This window comes from Saccopteryx bilineata, chromosome 2 (genome assembly GCF_036850765.1).
Source record: "Saccopteryx bilineata isolate mSacBil1 chromosome 2, mSacBil1_pri_phased_curated, whole genome shotgun sequence".
Classification (NCBI taxonomy): Eukaryota; Metazoa; Chordata; class Mammalia; order Chiroptera; family Emballonuridae; genus Saccopteryx; species Saccopteryx bilineata.
The window spans coordinates 53,468,315-53,487,821 of record NC_089491.1 but is presented as its reverse complement, the minus strand read 5'-3'; the positions used below and the strand labels follow the sequence as shown (position 1 = coordinate 53,487,821).

Genomic DNA, 19,507 nt, shown 5'->3' with positions numbered 1-19,507 from the left:
TTTACCACTCCTATTCAACATAGTTCTGGAAGTCCTAGCCACAGCAATCAGACAAGAAGAAGAAATAAAAGGTATCCAAATTGGAAAAAAAGAAATAAAACTATCATTATTTGCTGATGATATGATACTGTACATAGAAAACCCTTAAGTCTCAGTCAAAAAACTACTGGATCTGATAAATGAATTCAGCAAGGTGGCAGAATATAAAATTAATATTAAGAAATCAGAGGCATTTTTATACACCAACAATGAACTGTCTAAAAGAGAAATTAAGAAAACAATCCCCTTCACTATTGCAACAACAAAAATAAAGTATCTAGAAGTAAATTTAACCAAGGAGGTTAAAGACTTGTACTCGGAAAATTATAAAACATTGATAAAAGAAATCAGGGAATATACAAACATATGAAAGCAGATACCGTATTCATGTAGGAAGAATAAACATCATTAAAATGTCTATAGTACCTAAAGCAATTGATAAATTCAATGCAATTCCAATTAAAATACCAATGGCATACTTCAAAGATATAGAACAAATATTCCAAAAATTTATATGGAAACAAAAAAGCCTCAACAATCTTGAAAAAGAAGAATAAAGTGGGTCATATCACACTTCCTGATATCAAGTTATACTACAAGGCCATTGTACTCAAAACAGCTTGGTACTGGCATAAGAACAGGCACATAGATCAATGGAACAGAATAGAGAACCCAGAAATAAACTCACACCTTTATGGACAATTGATATTTGACAAAGGAGGTAAGAGCATACAATGTAGTAAAGACAGCCTCTTTAACAAATGGTGTTGGGAAAATTGGACAGCTACCTGCAAAAAAAGAAACTAGATCACCAATTTACACCATTCACAAAAATAAACTCAAAATGGATAAAAGACTTAAATGTAAGTCAGGAAACCATAATCAACTTGGAAGAAAATGTAGGCAGTAAGCTCTCTGACATCTCTCACAGCAATATATTTGTTGATTTATCTCCATAGGCAAGTGAAATAAAAGACAGGATAAACAAATATCAAACTAAAAAGCTTTTGCACAGCTAAAGACAATATGAACAAAATAAAAAGACAAACTACACAATGGGAGAACATATTCAACTTTACATCTGACAAAGGGTTAATAACCAAAATTTATAAAGAACTTGTAAAACTCAACACCAGGAAGATAACAATCCAATCAAAAAATGGGCAAAGAAATGAATATACTCTTTTCCAAAAAGGACATACAGATAGCCAATAGGCAGATGAAAAAATGTTCAACATCACTAATCATTAGAAAAATGCAAATTAAAACCACAATGAGGGCCCTGGCTGGTTGGCTCAGTGGTAGAGCATCAGCCTGGCATTCAGGAGTCTCAGGTTCGATTCCCAGTCAGGGCACACAGGAGAAACACCATCTGCTTCTCCACCCCTCCCCCTCTCCTTCCTCTCTGTCTCTCTCTTCTCCTCCCTCAGCCAAGGTTCCATTGGAGCAAAGTTGGCATGGGCGCTAAGGATGGCTCTATGGCCTCTGCCTCAGGTGCTAGAATGGCTCTGGTTGCAACAGAGCAATGCCCCAGATGGGCAGAGCATCGCCCCCTGGTGGGCATGCCGCGTGGATCCCGGTCTGGCGCATGCGGGAGTCTAACTGCCTCCCCGTTTCCAACTTCAGAAAAATACAAAAAAAAAAAAAAAAAAAACCCACAATGAGATACCACCTCACACCAGTCAGAATGGTGCTCATTAACAAAACAACACATAGTAAGTGTTGGCGAGGATGTGGAGAAAAGGAAAAGGGAACCCTCCTGAACTGCTGGTGGGAATGCAGACTGGTACAGTCACTGTGGAAAACAGTATGGAGATTCCTCAAAAATTAAAACTCAAACTGCCTTTTGACCCAGCCACCCCACTTTTAGGAAGATATCCTAAGAACACCATAGCACTGATTCAAAAGAAGAAATACACCCCATATTTATTGCAGCATTGTTTACCCAAGATCTGGAAACAGCCCAAGTGTCCATCAGTGAACAAGTGGGTTAAAAAGCAGTGGTACACATACACTATGGAATACTACACAGCCATGAAAAAGAAGGAAATCTTACCTTTTGCAACAACATGGATGGACCTGGAAACTATTGTGCTAAGTGACATAAGCCAGGCAGAGAAAGAAAAATATCATATGACCTCACTCATTTGAGAAATCCAATGAACAATGTGAACTGAGGAGTGGAATAGAGGCAAAGGCAGGATCAAAGGGACCAGAGGGAAAGTGGACAGAGGGAAAGGGAATGAGAGGATGGGATCAGAGAAAGGAAAGAGATTGGTGAAATTATATATACATAACACAGTGTTATAGACAGCAGGACAGCAAATCCTGGAGGGAAGGGGGGAAGGCATTGGGGCGAGGGGGGCAATGCGAGGGGAACACGGGGGTGGGGGAGATATATTCGGTGAAACACTTGAATCTATGTAAACACAATAAATTAAAATCAATAAAAATTTAAAAAATACGATCAGTTAATGAGATGAAACAAGAAATGAAGGTCAACATTGACAGGAAATATCAATCATTACATCATGTTCTATCATCAGTAGATTGTTTCAGTTGATTATTTAGAATAAACTTACCCTGAAACTATCTCACTCTTATTTCCTATTTAGATCCAACCATTAAAAATTAGGGGATATTTCAAAATGAATATGAAACTATAAAATATCCCCTAATTTTTGTGAGCAGTATATTATTTCTTGAAACTTAGTACACTATAGGCATTACTCTAGGCATTTCACTGGTGTTATTTTTGTTGTCCATGATCAATAATCTTATAAGAATGGCATTAGCCCCATTTTAAAGACACAGCTACTGAGTGAAGCTCATAGGTTAATTGATGTGTATAGCTTTGAAAATTAGAAAGGAGCAGAGCCAGGCTCTGACAGGGTTGACAGGACCCTGCCTCCAATTACCTTCAAGTAATCTTACATTTTAGTATCATAATTATTCACAGGTTACATGCCTATAAGAACATCTGAGGTTGTTATTATACATTTATACAGGTATTTTGTATATAGTGAACACAGTCGTAGAGATAATGCTCAAAGCACAATAAAATTAGACTTCTTAGGTTAGTCTAACTAGATCACACTTCCCATATGGGAAGGAAAGTGGACATATTTAGTAGATGGTAAGTAAAACAGACTGCAAAACAGGAGGGTCCTTTACCCTACAAGCCCCAAATCCCCTCCGACACATCTGCCAAGAGGTTTGTTCAGCCTGTTTGACTAACCATACTAGGTGAGGCACTTAGTATTTCCAGAAATAAACCCATTCCATCCTTGGAAAGTTCCACTTGCTAAAAATTCCTCCTCGAAATGGGCTGAAGTCTGTCTCCCAGTAGTTTATGTAGGTTGATTCTAGCTGTCCCTCTTTAAAGTGTGTTGAAAATACCTTGTTTTTCTTCCACATGGGAGCTTTCATATATTTAAAACAGTTTCAAAAATTCCTGATTTCTTTCTCTTTCATACTAAAACTGTGTAGGATAAGTTATTGGGCGAACAGACAAATTTCATAAAGAAATACCGTACAAGAAAATTTCATAAAGCATAAAGTGTGGGCATGGAAGAAACTAAGCAAGTATTCAAAGCAAAGATTTAAATGTAATATGTAGAAGCCAATTAAGGGACATAAAGGTAAAATGGACACAGTCAAGAAGTTAAGTACATGAATGTTTTTACCTCTTGAGATGGCTTTAAATAATCACTGACTTGTACAACATGCTGTTCGATTGCTTTAGTTTTCGTTTTCTGATTTGTATTAGGTTCTAGACCTTGTTAAAAAAGAAGGGAAAAAATGAGAGCATATAGGAAAATGCATTGTATTCAAATCCAGTTTGCAAATAGGAAAAATCTGAACAGAATATATTCATTTAAATTTGAATATAGATTTTTTTTTCTCTTTTGAGCAAGTTTTACCAAGATTCCTTTGTCCTTATTTTTCTCAAGTGGTTGAAAGCTAGATATTCTATTTCTGTTCTTCAATAATTACCTTGACATTTATAACATATATACTTCTCTATTAAAGTTAAGAATTAAATTGTCCATAATCTGTTTTCCTATAAAACAACTGCTTCTGTGTATTTTTTTTTATTTTTTTTATTTATTCATTTTAGAGAGGAGAGAGAAAGGGAGAGAGAGAGGAAGAGAGGGAGAGAGAGGAGAGACAGAGAGAGAAGGTGGGGAGGAGCTGGAAGCATCAACTCCCATATGTGCCTTGACCAGGCAAGCCCAGGGTTTCAAACTGGCAACCTCAGCATTTCCAGGTCGACGCTTTATCTACTGCGCCACCACAGGTCAGGCATCTCTGTATTTTTTTAAACTCACCTTTCCTGCATCCTACTGTCCATGCTTCATTTAAAATACATGAAATTTTAGCTCTGAAAGGTTGGGAATCTTTTCTTAACAACTGGAGCAAGCACCACAGTGAGCTCCTTAAAAAAAAAAAAAAGGCAAAACTAAACAGAAACAAAAGATAAAATGCCAGCAGATGGCATAATTTTTAGAGTTTCCTTTTTTTAAGATTTTACTTATTGATTTTACAGAAGACAGTGGGGAGTGAGAAGTATCAACTCAGAGTTGCTTCACTTTTAGTTGTTCATTGATTGTTTGTCATATGTGCCTTGACCGAGGAAGCTCAGGGTTTCAAACTGGAGACCTCAGCGTTCCAGGCTGACACATAAGTCACTGCACCACCACAGGTCAGGCATTTTTAGACTTTTATTTAAAAGAATGATGAGAATCATTATTGTTAATATTATTATTTTATACCTGGTACCTACAGAATTACTGGTATATAGTGGTTAGATTAATTCTGAGACTAATGCTATGACTAAACATAGAGAATAACAGTTGTTTTTCCCTAATGATTTTATGCTAAAATGAAAGTATATAAAGAAGTACACGAAAATCTATTAGAAAAATCACAAAATTTCATATATATTTGTTGTAATATCATAAAATTATAATTATGGTTGCAATGATAGCAGAGTATTATAATTAAAACAAAATACCTGTAGAAAAAGCTAAAAATATATTTTTGTTAATTTCCATAGAACTTTTATTTTAAAAAAGCTACCTGACAGCGTACCTCTCCACCTTTAAACTTTTATTTACGTAAAATTTTCTTTCAATTAACTCAACTTGGACAGGTTTCAAAAAAATACGATTCTCAACTCACGATGTGCTTCAAGGAAGATACTGGTCCTCCTTGCCTCCTCAATTAGCCAGGCACCTGGACTATTTCCCTGGTCTTCTCTCCCTTCTGATAACAAACTTCATGAGATTCTTTCCAGACCCCTGCTGCTACCCCATCCTTCTCTGTTTGAAATTCACTGGAAAGAACTTAAATAACTTGAGAGGAAGATGGGAGGGTGAAATGGGTGAAGGTGGTCAAGAGGTACAAACTTCCAGTTATTAAATAAGTCCTGGGGATGAAATTTAAGCATGGTGATTGTGGTTAATACTTTATAGTGTTACTGAAAGTTGTGAGAGAGTAAATCTCAAAAGTTTCCATCACAAGAAAATAATAATTGTAACTATGTGTGAAGATTAGTGTTAACTAAACTTGTGGTAATTATTTCACAATATATCAATATGTGTGTGTGTGTATGTGTGTGTGTGTATATATATATATATCAAATGATTGTTGTATACTTAAAGTAATACAATATTATGTCAATTATATGTCAATTAAAAAAGAACTTAAATAATTTAAGAATGATATATAATAACCTAAATAGCAGATAATTTATTAAAATATATAATATATACATAATATCAATATACATTAATAAATAAAATGAATACATTTGTAATTGATCTTAGAATATATCATTAGATATGGGGTTGGATTTATTCAAAATTATTGGCTCTAGTAAACTGTGTGATTTAAGGCAAGGCAATTAAACTCTCGAGGCATATCTGTAAATTGAAGTTGTTCTGAATAATTTAATTTCTAATGCTTTTTGCTTAAAGCCCACTTGATTCTCAATGATTTAACAGACAATTGAGTATTTTCTTAAAATATACATTAAGGATTCTCCACGTTGACATTGAGATTTTCAGCTGGATAATTCCTTGTTGGGGATGGGGCTGAACAGGCATTGTAGGATATTTAGCATCAACTCTGGCCACAGCCCCTTGGTTCAAAACCACCAACCATAAGGCAAGCTTAAAGCTTTAAAGAAGCATAATAGCACAGATTTCAATATAATATCTATTTTCAAATAATTTTAAATCTTCATGAGTCCTTAATCACACAGTCCCTTCTGTTTAAAAATTACTAAATTCTCTTGTTACCCAATGCAAGAAGTTCAAAGTTCTGATCATTGCTCTCAGTTCTGTTCATAGTTTTCTCTCGTCTTACCTATCTGGGCTTATTTCACATTCTATTCCTAGATCTAGTCTTTATTTCTAGCTGGTTGACCCATTTTGTATCCTCTACACACACCATTATTATTAAGCTTAAGGGATACTTGCCCACGGAATAAACATTTGTTGGCAGTAGTAAATAACCAACTATAACTCAACCCACTGAACTCTGTGTGTTTATATCAACATCACATGAACCTTAAGACTATAAGATTAGACACCCCCTCAATAAATCAGAATAAATGAACATTGAGCCAGGTTTAATAGCTCTGAATAAAAAAGACTATCTAAATATTTATTAATTATTTTCTAGATTCTGACTACTATTTCATTAAACACATGGAAATTTTGTCCTTTTCATAAAAATTAAAAACAGAAAAAAAGCCATCCTCTCATTCCTTTATCTCCACTTGAAAGAACTTCAGGGACCAACCACAGTCTAAAGACCACAGCCTGAGGAGACTCGACCAGAGGTTTTGGGATCTCAGAGTACACAGCATTACATACTTAAGTGACTAAATTTGGACACTGTCAACCAGTTCTTGTTGCACTTTTCTTCAGAGACATTTTCTCTTGGCTCTGAATTTGATTGGTCACTTTGAAAGCAGTCATCGACTGTTATGACCTGAAAAGAAAGACACTTATTGGAATACAGTGACATTAATCTGAAAACAGAGTTACATTAACAGAGGGACCATGTGAATAGCATTGGTTGTTAACATTGGCTGCACATTGGAATAACTAGGGAGTTCCCATTATACATGTTAACAGTGCACAAGCATCTGTGTGCCTTTATAATTGTAGCTATGATTGAGAACAAGGGTGGGAAGCAGTGCTTCTCAGACTTAAGTGTTGATTAGAATCACCAAGAACTGTGTTAAACCACAGATCACTGGATCCCACCTCCAGGATTTGTGATTCAATAGGTTTGGGCAAAGAGAAAATGTGAATCTCTAGTAAGTTTCCATGTTGATAGAAGACCATAATTTGAGAACCAGTGGTATAAAGAAAAATAAATAAATGAAAAATAAATAAATAAATGGAAAAAACACAGGTTGGATCCAAAAGAACTTGTGTTGGAATTCCATCTCTGTCACTTAGAAGCCACATGAGCTTAGACAAATTATTTAATATCTATAAGCCCCATTGCCTTTATCATTAAAATAATAATCAGCCAATACTAATGGTCCCCATGTACTTCCAAAAGGCAGAGAAGAAATGAGGCAAATTGATAAACTACAAAGCAGTAAGCATATGTAAGTTATTAGTACTTGAACTCAGTTGTAATTCCTAGTTGAAATCTGGCCATTTTAAACTATTTCAAAAAATAAACCTACTTTAAATATGACTTCATGGGATTCCAGTAGCTCATGCCATTTTCCCTAAAAGAGACTTTTATCAAGCTAAATCTCTCCCCTAAAAGGAGATGTCATATCATTTTCTCAATATTTATCCCTTTGCTTCTGCTCCTCATTCTACAAAGATCTGAAGTGCTTTAAAAAAATGCATCAAAGTCACAGAAATGTAAAGTGTACACGGGAAATATAGTCAATAATATTGTAATAACCATGTATGGTGCCAGGTGGGTACTGAAAATATCAAGGGAAGCATTCTATAAAGTATAAGATCTTCTAACCACTATGCTACACCTGACTAATTCAAAATAATATTAAATGTAAACAATTAAAAGTAAAATTAAAGAAATAATAGTTATAAATAATACTAGAAAATGCATCGAGCTTATTATATGAAAAAAATATATGTAGAACAGAGAAGTAAAGCAGGCATTAAGATCATGAGAGGTGAAGGCTTATAGAATAGCTAACTCAGATCTAAGGCTTCCTAACAATAAATTTAAAAATTCAGTAATAAAATAAAAACAATATATCAGAGCTGACCAGTAGTAATGCAATGGATAGAGCATTAATGTGAGATGCTGAGGTCCCAGGCTCAAAACCCTGAGTTCTTAGGCTTGGGTGCAGGCTTGCCAGCTCAAGCATAGGGTGGCTGGTTTGAGCATGGGATCATCAACATGATCCCTGGTTGCTGGCTTAAGCCCAAAGGTTGCTGGCTTGAAGCCCAAGGTCTTGGGCTTGAGCAAGGGGTCACTGGCTCAGCTGGAGTCACCTGGTCAAGGTACATATGAGAAGCAATCAATGAACAACTAAGATGATGCAACTGTAAGTTGATGCTTCTAATTTCTCTCTTCACCCTCTCTCTTCCTTCCTCTCTGTCTCTCTCTTGGAAAAAAATATTAGAATTTGTAGGATATAGCTAAAACAATGATTATAGAAGATTGTGTAGCACTAAATGCCTCTATTAGAAAGGAAGAAAGTCTCAAATCAATAACCAAAACTTTTACCTCAATAAACTATAAAAAAGAGCAAATTAAAGATAAAATAAACAGAGCAGAGGAAGTAATAAAGATAAAAGCAGGAATCAATGAAATAGAATCAAGAGAAAAATCAATGAAACTAAAAATTGTTTCTTTGAAAAAATCAATAAAACAGATAAACTGTTGCCAAACTGATCATGAGACAAAAAATGAAAACATAGATTTAAAATATTAGGAATGAGAGAAATGATGTTACTATAGATCTCAAAGACAGTAAAAGTATAATGAGATAATATTATAAACACTCTATGCCAATAAATTCAACAACTTAGATGAAATGGACTTATTCCTTGAAATATACAAAGCTCACTCAAGAAGAATCAGATAATCTGAACAGCTCTATATCTATTACAGAAATTGAATGTGTAGTTAAAATCTTTGCCAAAAGATGGTTTCATTGGTTAGTTCTACTAAATAATTAAGGTTGAAATCCTATCCATTCTATACAAACTCACTCAGAAAACTGAAAAAAGGGGAACACTATTTAACTCAATCAGTAAACACAGCATCATCCTAATACCAAAAACAAACACATAATAAAAAAAGAGATCTAAAAACAAAAGTTCCTCCAGAATACTAGTACAAAAACCTTATCAAAAAATTGGCAAAATTAATATAGTATATAAAAAGATAAAATGGCCCTGGCCAGTTGGCTCAGTGATAGAGCATCAGCCCAGTGTGTGGAAGTCCCAGGTTCAATTCCTGACCAGAGCACATAGGAGAAGCACCGATCTGCTTCTCTACCCTTCCCTCTCTCCATTCTCTCTCTAATTCTCTCTTCTCCTCCCTAAGCCAAGGCTCCATTGGAGCAAAAGTTGGTCCGGGCGCTGAGGATGGCTCCACCGCCTATGCCTCAGGCGCTAGAATGGCTCTGATTGCAACAGAGCATTGCCCCCTGGTGGGCATACTGGGTGGATCCCAGTCCAGTGCATGAGGGAGTCTGTCTCTCTGCTTCCCCTCTTCTCACTTCAGAAAAATCCAAAAACAAAAAAAGAAAAAGATAACACACCATGACCAAATGGGGTTCATACCAGAAAGGTGGATTTAATACTAATTCTAACATAAAATTAATTAATATAATTCATTATATTAACATAATAAAAAGAAAAATCATCTGACATCATATAAGTAGATAAAGCATTTAACAAATGCCAAAATCCACTAGTGATAAAAATTCTAGAAAACCAGAAATAGAAGGAAAGTTCTTTAACCTGATAAAGGGTATCTATTGTATATACACAAAAACCTATAGTTAACATCATACTTGCTGGTAAAAGACTAAATGCTTTTTCCTTAAGAGCAGGAACAAGGAAAGGATATCTGCCTTTACTCCTTCTACTCAATATTGCACTTGAGCTTCTGGTCAATGTAATCAGGCAAGAAAAAGAAATAAAACACATCCAGATTAGAAACTGTAGAAAACATAATCTTTTACATAGAAAGTTCTAAAGAAGCAATAATTTTTTTAAAAAACCTACACAAAATAAATGTTTAGCAAGCTTATAGAATAGGAAATTAATATTGTAAATATATTTCTATATAACGCCAACAAATAATCAGAAATTAAAAGTTTTAAATAATTTCATTTACAATAAAATAAAAAAATATTTACAGATCCATTTTTTTTTAAATCATGTGCAAGACCTGGACACTGAAAACTAGAAAACATTGCTGAGAGAAATTAAAGATCTAAATATATAGAGAGATATGTCATGCTCATAAATCAAAAAACCCACTGTTAAGGTGCAAATTCTCCCCAAGTTGATTCAAAGCCATTTCATTCACCCCAGCAGCCCTATCTATAAAAATTGACAAACTGATTCTAAAATTATGTGAAAATGCAAATAAATTAAAGAAGCTAAAACAACTTTGAAAAAAATTGGCAGACCTACAATACATGGTTTCAACAATTATAAAGTTATAATATTTAAGATAGTGTGACACTGTCATAAAAATAGATAAAAATAAATAGAGCAGAAAGGAGCCCAGAAATATAATCACACATTTTGTGAACCTATCTGGTCTATTAACTTTTGGTCAGTTAGTTTCTAAAAATATGCAATAATATCCTATTATAACTATGGACTTTGAGAAAGAAGATGCCTACTATAAATTGTTCCTGGTGGCTAAATGGGCTCAAATTTTTTTTTTTTCTTTTCATTTTTCTGAAACTAGAAACAGGGAGAGACAGTCAGACAGACTCCCGCATGCACCCTATCGGGATCCACCCGGCACGCCCACCATGGGGCCACGCTCTGCCCACCAGGGGGCGATGCTCTGCCCATCCTGGGCATCGCCATGTTGCGACCAGAGCCACTTTAGTGCCTGAGGCAGAGGCCACAGAGCCATCCCCAGCGCCCGGGCCATCTTTGCTCCAATGGAGCCTTGGCTGCGGGAGAAGAAGAGAGAGACAGAGAGGAAAGCGCGGCAGAGGGGTGGAGAAGCAAATGGGCGCTTCTCCTGTGTGCCCTGGCCGGGAATCGAACCCAAGTCCTCCACACGCTAGGCCGACGCTCTACCGCTGAGCCAACCGGCCAGGGCTTATGGGCTCAAATTTTAAAAACAGAGACTATCAGCCATTTCTAAACAGGGGCCTCTCATGAGAACTGCACTTCAAGGTAAAGCCTGTACTGAGCAAACTGCCTCCTACACTGAACTATCTTCTTGCACTGTGTTCCTGCCACCTGAGCCAGCCCTTATAAAGGAGTTTCTGGAATCTTATTTGACCAACAGGACAGGGGCCTTCCTCATCCAATCAGAGGTGCACAGCTATATTCTCCCCCTATTAGCATCTTCACCGACCAATCAGAATAGCTCCATTCTGACCAATCAAAACATGACTTTTGGACCAATCAAACTGTGAGAATTTAGAGTTCTCATTTGCGTGAGGATGGACTAATCTGGGACTAGGGTCAGGAACTCTTGGTTAAATAGGTCAGCTCCTGTCTGGTTCAAAGAATGCACTTTTTCATTTCACCAAAGACTGAAGTCTGAAGACTTTGTTTCCCCTGCTGGAGCTAAAATACCAAAAATATCTCATTGGAACAAACCACAGCAGACCAGCACAGGAGCACAGTAGACTAGACCCGACCAGAGCAGGTGGAGCAGAATGGAGCTATCTAGCCAGAGAGGGACTTCACCCCAGGACCCCCCCCCCCACAACCGTGCTGTTTCATGGCCATACTGCTTCATATTTGAGCTGTTTGTACTGAATAACGTTTTCTCCTTCACCACACCCCAAATTGGGAATTTCTGTTGGTGCTGAATTGGTGCTAACAAGCATGGGTTGACATAACTCAATAGGAAAAAGATCATTTTTTTACCAAAAAAAAAAAATAGTAGAAAAAAATGTTATCTGTATTCAAAGAAGGAGGAGGAAAGGGACTTAAAATACTACTTATCACCATGTATAAAAATCAAATCAAAATCGGTGCTAGACCTAAAGCTAAGAGCAAAAATTATAAAACTCTTAGAAGAATAAAATAAAACAGAAACTCTTAGTAATCTTGGGTTTGGAAAAATTTCTTAAATATAACAAAAAGTATGGACTATAAAAGAAAAAAACCAAACACTGCACTTCATCAAAATAAAAATGCATATTTTTCCAAGGATATTTATGCAAAACAAAGTAAAAGGCAAGCCACTTACTGAGAAAAAATATTTTCAAAACATATATCCAACAATGGGCTTATATCTAAAACATAGTAAAAGAAACATCTTACAACAATAACATTCACAATTTTTTAAGTGGACAAAAGACTTGAATGGACATGTCACCAAAAAAATATATGGATGGCAAATAAGCACATGAAAAGATACCTAGCAGCACTAGTCACTACAGAGTGTCAATGAATTCACTATTGGATACCACTACACGCCCACTGATATGGCTAAAATTATGGATTGGTGAAGGTATGGATTGCTGGAATGCTCAAACTATTTACTCAAACAGGTAAGAATGTGAAATGATACAACTACTTTAGAAAGTAGGTTGGAATTTTCTTCTAAAATTAAACCGTTTCCCATATGACTTTGACATTCCACTCCTATATATTAACAAAAAAAAATTGAAACACACATATCCCCACAAAGATTTATATGGAACTGTTCACAACAGCTTTGTCTGGAATAACCAAAAACTGAAAATAAGACAAAGGTCCTTCAACATGTGAGCTGATACACTAATAGCGGCACATCCATAAAGACTTAAATTTATAGCTTCACTTTATTTTGTGCATGTGACACTTTAGAAGAAAAAAAAAAACAAGATAAGATTGGCTACTACTTTTATTGCCAAAAACATAAAAAACACTTACTGGCACCTGTAGTCCTCGTGTTTTCTTTCTTTTCTTTGACAATCTCTTATCCCCGGTTAGCATTTTTGCTTTGATCCATGCTGACTGCCCTGCCTCTGAAGATCTTGAAAGATCTGTAAGGGAATTGGGTTACATGAGAAAGTTTAAGATGGTGTAGGGCAGTGGTCCCCAACCCCCGGGCCGCAGACTGGTACCGGTCCGTGGGCCATTTGGTACGGGTCCACAGAGAAAGAATAACTTACATTATTTCTGTTTTATTTATATTTAAGTCTGAATGATGTTTTATTTTTTTAAAATGACCAGATTTCCTCTGTTACATCTGTCTAAGACTCACTCTTGAGGCTTGTCTCGGTCACGTGATACATTTATCCGTCCCACTCTAAAGGCCAGTCCATGAAAATATTTTCTGACATTAAACCGGTCCATGGCCCAAAAAAGGTTAGGGACCACTGGTGTAGGGAACTATTACATTTTATGGAAAGGATAAGAGAATATGGAGAATTAAGAACGCAAGCAAGTCATTGACTTTTTAAAAATAGCAACAATGCAAAGAATTTAATACATTTTTTTAAGTGTTTGCTTCTTACTTTTAATCTTACTGATCTTCAATTTCTCCTCCTTGTGGAATCTCAAACTATGACTCCGAATGAAGAGCCTGTCTCTGCGGAGAGGATTGATCCAAAAGGATGTGTTTGGCTGGAGCCCTGGTCCCACCGCTGAGCAATCACTACTCTTGGCCAATCCTGTTGAGTTATCAGAGAGGGATCTGCCCCAGATTGGCCTCTGGCATTGTCTACTTTCGATGGAGTTACTGTTACAAGTGGAGGCCAAGCAGGTTTGCCATTTTTTCTTGTTGCTAAACACACCAGTTTCATCACCTTCTGAAAATGCCCAGTTCACATATCCACCTCCAGTTTGCATGCTCTTGGCTTGGGAGGGGAGGGAGGTCACTTTCATGGGTACAGGTGTGCAAATCAAAGTGGTTAGAACTTGCTCTGCCCTGTCTTCTCTGGCTGGTATTTGGGTGATTGGCTCATGTTGCTCCTCGTGTTCGACCACTGAGCCCTGGGCTGAGACAACTGGGTTTTTCCAAGTCAGATGAACAGGGACTTCAATCTGGGTGATGTGTTCAGGTGCCAGCACACCTGTACCTGCTTCCACAGATGGTCTGGACAGAGGTAAGTCCGTTTCTGCTGAAAAAGGAGCTTGCTTTAGATAAGAAGGGATGAGAAGGAACTGGCCATACTTTGGGTGTGCTTGCCTGTCAAGGCAAGAAGCAGTGATACTCTTTTCTGTTTCTTGCTCTTCCTTGTCATTTCCTACATTTAAAGCCTCTCTCTGACCATCTGTAATCTCAACAAGGGGCCTCCTCAGCACTCTTGGGGGACATTGGCCTCTGGCCAGGCTCCGCAGCAAAGAAGGAGGCATGCTGTAATACTGGTATTTCTTCTCCTCAGACATCCCCATGCTGCCTAGAAGTTCTGCACAGATGACATTGCTCCAGCTGTGGGGAAGTTTTCTGCAAAGAGAAAGCTTTCTGTTGGCCAGGAGAGTGTCATCCTGTTGTAAGGTGTCAACAGCAGAAAGGACATTTAGCGTATCCACTGTCAGGGCAGAGAGGTCCTGCAGGTGTCCCACTTGGCTGTCCAAAGACAGTAAGGAGTCCTTTATAAAAGATACCTTTTCATTCATTTCTTTCATTTGGAAGTACATCTCCGTAACCCTAATAAGTAAAGGGAGGGAGAAAACCAGTGAACACATTAAGCCAACAGGAATTTGCCTTATTTTCTTACTGTCCTTCTTTATCGTTAGGTGGCTACTCAGCCTAAGCTGCTTCCCAAAGTTAGGTGTGTCTTCTGCATCTTGTTTCCTAATATAGACTCCCACTCCAGGTGATCTCACCCACATCTGTAATTGCCACTATCACCCCAGTGCAGAACAACTACAAATCTACATTAGCTAATATTTCTAAAATTTAAGAACCTTATTTCTAGCTTCATGTTAGCCAGTCTCTTCAATCATCTCACCAAGTAGCCCATTTGTATTCATTTATCTATTCATTAGTTTATATGATAAGCATTTGGATCTCTCCTATTGGTGAAGACTAAGTTATTTTGGTAAAGAAAGGAGATCCTGAGGAAGAAATCAGAATGATAGAAACAGCACTAATAATCAAATGTGAAATTAGAAAAAAAAAATGTATACATCTTTAAGTCTACAGTTCTAGGGCCCTGGTCAATTGGCTCAGCGGTAGAGCATCAGTCCGGCGTGTGGAAGTCCCGGGTTCGATTCCCGGCCAAGGCACACAGGAGAAGCACCATCTGCTTCTCCACCCTTTCCCCTTTCCTTTCTCCTCTATTTTTCTCTTCCTCTCCTGCAGCCAAGGCTCCACTGGAGCAATTTTGGCCCCAGGCACTGAGAATGGTTCCATGGCCTCTGCCTCAGGTGCTAGAATGGCTCCATTTGCAGCAGAGCAACACCCCAGAGGGTCCAAGCATCGCCCCCTGGTGGGTATGCCAGGTGGATCCTGGCTGGGCACATGCAGGAGTCTGTCTGTCTACCTCCTCCCCCGCTTCTCACTTTGGAAAAGTAAAATATAATAAAAAAAGAAAAGAAAAGAAAAGGTCCTGGCCAGTTGGCTCACTGGTAGAGCATTGGCCTGGCGTGTAGAAGTACTGGGTTCAATTCCCGGCCAGGGCACACAGGAGAAGCGCCCATCTGCTTCTCCACCCCTACCCCTCTCCTTCCCCTCTGTCTCTCTCTTCCCCTCCCACAGCCGAGGCTCCATTGGAGCAAAGATGGCCCGGGCGCTGGGGATGGCTCCTTGGCCTCTGTCCCAGGCGCTAGAGTGGCTCTGGTCGCGACAGAGCGACGCGCCAGAGGGGCAGAGCATCGCCCCCTGGTGGGCAGAGCATCGCCCCTGGTGGGCGTGCCAGGTGGATCCCGGTCGGGCACATGCGGGAGTCTGTCTGACTGTCTCTCCCCGTTTCCAGCTTCAGAAAAATACAAAAAAAAAAAAAGAAAGAAAGAAAGAAAGAAAAGAAAGTCTATAGTTCTAATAGACTTCCTAATTTTCAAACAAAATCTACTTTTAAGAGATCTACATTCAGAGAAAACCTGAGGCAATTTTTTAAAAATTATTTTGAATGCTCTAACCTTTCATTATAATGTCCGGCCACTGACTCATGTCAAAATAACACAAGACATCTTCAGCTATGCAAGTATAAAAGTAAGTTGCAAGTAGAGTCAAATTAAGTGTAACAACTGATTTCATTTAGAAAGAAAGAAAGAAAGAAAGAAAGAAAGAAAGAAAGAAAGAAAGAAAGAAAGAAAGAAAGAAAAGGAAAGAAAAGAAAAGAAAAGAAAAGAAAAGAAAAGAAAAGAAAAGAAAAGAAAAGAAAAGAAAAGAAAAGAAAGGAAGGAAATGTTGGTTAATATTTACCTGTACATATCTCTGTAAATATATCCATATGGGAATGGGTTTTGTTTTGTGTCCCCCAAAAGAGTTATATTTGAGTCCTAATTCCCAGCACTCTCAGAATGTGATCTGATTTGGAAATAGGGTCTTTACTGAAGAAATCAAGTAAAAATGAGGTAATTAGAGTGAACACTAAGTCAATATGACTGGTGTCCTTTTAAAAAGGGGAAATTTAGACCTGACCAGGCAGTGGCGCAGTGGATAGAGCATCGACTTGGGATGCTGAGGACCCAGGTTCAAAACCCCAAGGTCGCCAGCTTGAGTGCAGACTCACCAGCTTTGAGCCCAGGGTCACCGGCTTGAACATGGGATCACAGATATGACCCCATGGTCGCTGGCTTGAGCCCAAAGGTCACTGGCTTGAAGTACAAGCCCATGACTTGAGCCCAAGATTGCTGGCTTGAGCAAGGGATCACTCGCTCAGCTGGAGTCCCCTGGTCAAGGCACATATGAGAAAGCAATCAATGAACAACTAAAGTTCCACAAGTTGATGCTTCTCATCACTCTACCTTCCTGTCCTGTCAGTCTGTCCCTCCCTCTCTCTCAAAAAAAAAAAAAGGAAAAAAAAGGAGTGGGGATTAGGATACAGAGGGAAGATGATGTAATGACACAGAAGGACTGGAATGATGCATCTACAAAAACAAGGATCACCAAGTATTTCCAACAAACACCAGAAGCTAGAAGAGGTAAAGGAGGATTCCCCTGTGGAGCCAGCAGAAAAAGACTGGCATGCCAACACCTTGATTGTGGACTCTTAACCTCCAGGACTGTGAGACAATAAATTTCTGTTTTTGTAAGACCTCCAGTTGTTGGTACTTTGTTATGGCAACCTTAGGAAATTAATACAGTTGTCTAAGCTTAACAATGAATACAATAAATTACAAAATAGATTTGGTTACATAAAATAAACTCATATATATATAAATATAATACAAAAATTTTAAACAAAAAACAATTATGTTGAAAATTATTCTAACAAATATGATGTGGTATTTGTATCCCTTACATCAAAAGCTTTTCCTAACTGTTGCAGGAAAAAATTATAGACTCCAAAGGACCTGAACAGACAATTCACAAAAGATAAAATACAAAATATAAGGAAACATGGTAAAATATTCAATCTCATAAGGTTAGCAGACAAGGATGCAGCACTGGGGCCTTCAATTAGGCAACCTATAAAAAGAATTTCACTATGCTAAAGTACTCAAATATTCTTTACATTAGGAAGTGAAATACTATGAAGTCATTAAAAATCATACTTATATTGTTGATAATAATTTCCTTTGGCTATTTCTAATGGTAGGGGGGGGATGTAGACATCTGTTATATTTTACTTTATATACTTTTAAATGTGATATAAAAATCTTTGCAAGTAGAGATGCCCTGGCCAGTGGCTCAGTAGATAGAGTGCTGGCCCAGTGTATGGACATCCCAGGTTCAATTCCTGGTTAGGATACACAGGAGAAGTGACGATCTGCTTCTTTCCACCTCCCTCTTCCCCTCTTGCAGCCCCTGGCTCAGCTGGTTCAAGTGTGGCCCCAGGCACTGAGGATAGCTCAGTTGGTCCCAGCATCAGCCTCAGGCACTAAAAATAGCTCAGTTGATTCAAGCATGGATCCCAGATGAGGTTTCCAGGTGGATCACGGGCAGGGTGCATGTAGGAGTCTGCCTCACTATCTCCCTTCCTCTCACCAAAAACAAACAAGCAAACAAACAAAAATACAACAACAAAAAACTTTGTAAATAGAGAAACAATAAAAATTAAAAAACATGTTTACAAAGAATGTTTAAATTTTTGAAGAAATGTTTTTGATGTATAAGATGGAAGGGGGGACAAAATACAAACTTGTGTAATTTTAGCTAAAAATTCATAGAAGAGTAAATGGAAAAAGACCAAAATTTTCATAGTGGATTCTGGCTTATGGCATTGTTCTTTCCTTCCCCTTGCCCCAATTTTATTCTTTTATTTGGAGGAGGGAGTAAACTTTCCAATTTCTCAATAATGAAAATCTTTGAGAAATAGGAATAAGGGAAAAAACAGCAAGACAGGGCATCTAACCAACAGTTTCACAGCTGATATGACCACATGCAGAAACAAAAGTGATGAGAAGCAGCGATGATACCATGAAGAGTTGTAGCAAGCATTTCCCAGAGTAGTGTTAGATATCCCCTGTCTCGAGAGCCCCTCAAGTCACATGGTTGAGAGATCTTTCATTTCTTCATTCTGGAAGCTTTGCATATAGAACTTAAATAATAAAAGGGGTGGTATTTTTCATTTTCATTATAGTCTGTGTGGGAGAAACCTTCTCTTTCTTGTGTCTGTTATAGAATTCAACTTCTATAACTTAATAAAGGCTTAATAAATGCTTCCTGACCTTCTGGAACCTGCAAAACTAGAATTGGCAAGGCTGATGCGGGAAAGAGCAAAAAATATATGTATATTCTTTTCCAAATATGCTTAATTAGATGCTCTCCATCCAGTGCACTGTTTCATCTAATTCAAAAACAGTACAGTCTGAACAGCAGTAATGGAGGCTCATTAAGTTCCATTAGCAGCAGCCACATCGAATGGACACAATGGAAACCGGCTACTATTCACAGCAACAGGTAACATGCTACAATAGAGCCCTGTTAGACAAATAACCTGGTCACCCTCAAATCAGGTCCTCTTGCTTTTATAGGCACTTATTTTCTAAAGCATTATGTCCTATGAAACATATTTTAATTATATTCTTCAACCACAAAGTACATTAATTTAATCTGTCCTTTCAGTCATTCTGAAATGTAAAACACATTATTTTTTATTACTATTGATTTGAGAGAGAGAGGAAGGGAGAAATGGAGGGAGAGAGAGAGAGGGAAACCTCAATTTGTCATTCCACTTATTTATGCCTTCATTGGT

At 37.7% G+C, this 19,507-nt stretch overlaps 1 protein-coding gene across 5 annotated transcripts in view; it reads right to left on the bottom strand.

Moving 5' to 3' along the window:
- The window catches only part of TRPM6 (transient receptor potential cation channel subfamily M member 6), a 201,118-nt gene that overhangs the window by 41,174 nt on the left and 140,437 nt on the right, over positions 1 to 19,507 (bottom strand). For 4 of the 5 annotated variants that reach the window (XM_066257076.1, XM_066257077.1, XM_066257079.1 and 1 more), the window contains 4 exons: positions 13,715 to 14,850; positions 13,128 to 13,240; positions 6,924 to 7,041; positions 3,726 to 3,817 (listed from right to left, as the gene is read on the bottom strand). In XM_066257076.1, coding sequence (XP_066113173.1) covers positions 3,726 to 3,817; positions 6,924 to 7,041; positions 13,128 to 13,240; positions 13,715 to 14,850 — 1,459 coding nt within the window. The remainder of the gene's footprint in view (positions 1 to 3,725; positions 3,818 to 6,923; positions 7,042 to 13,127; positions 13,241 to 13,714; positions 14,851 to 19,507) is intronic. The other variant, XM_066257078.1, reaches the window with a different exon arrangement.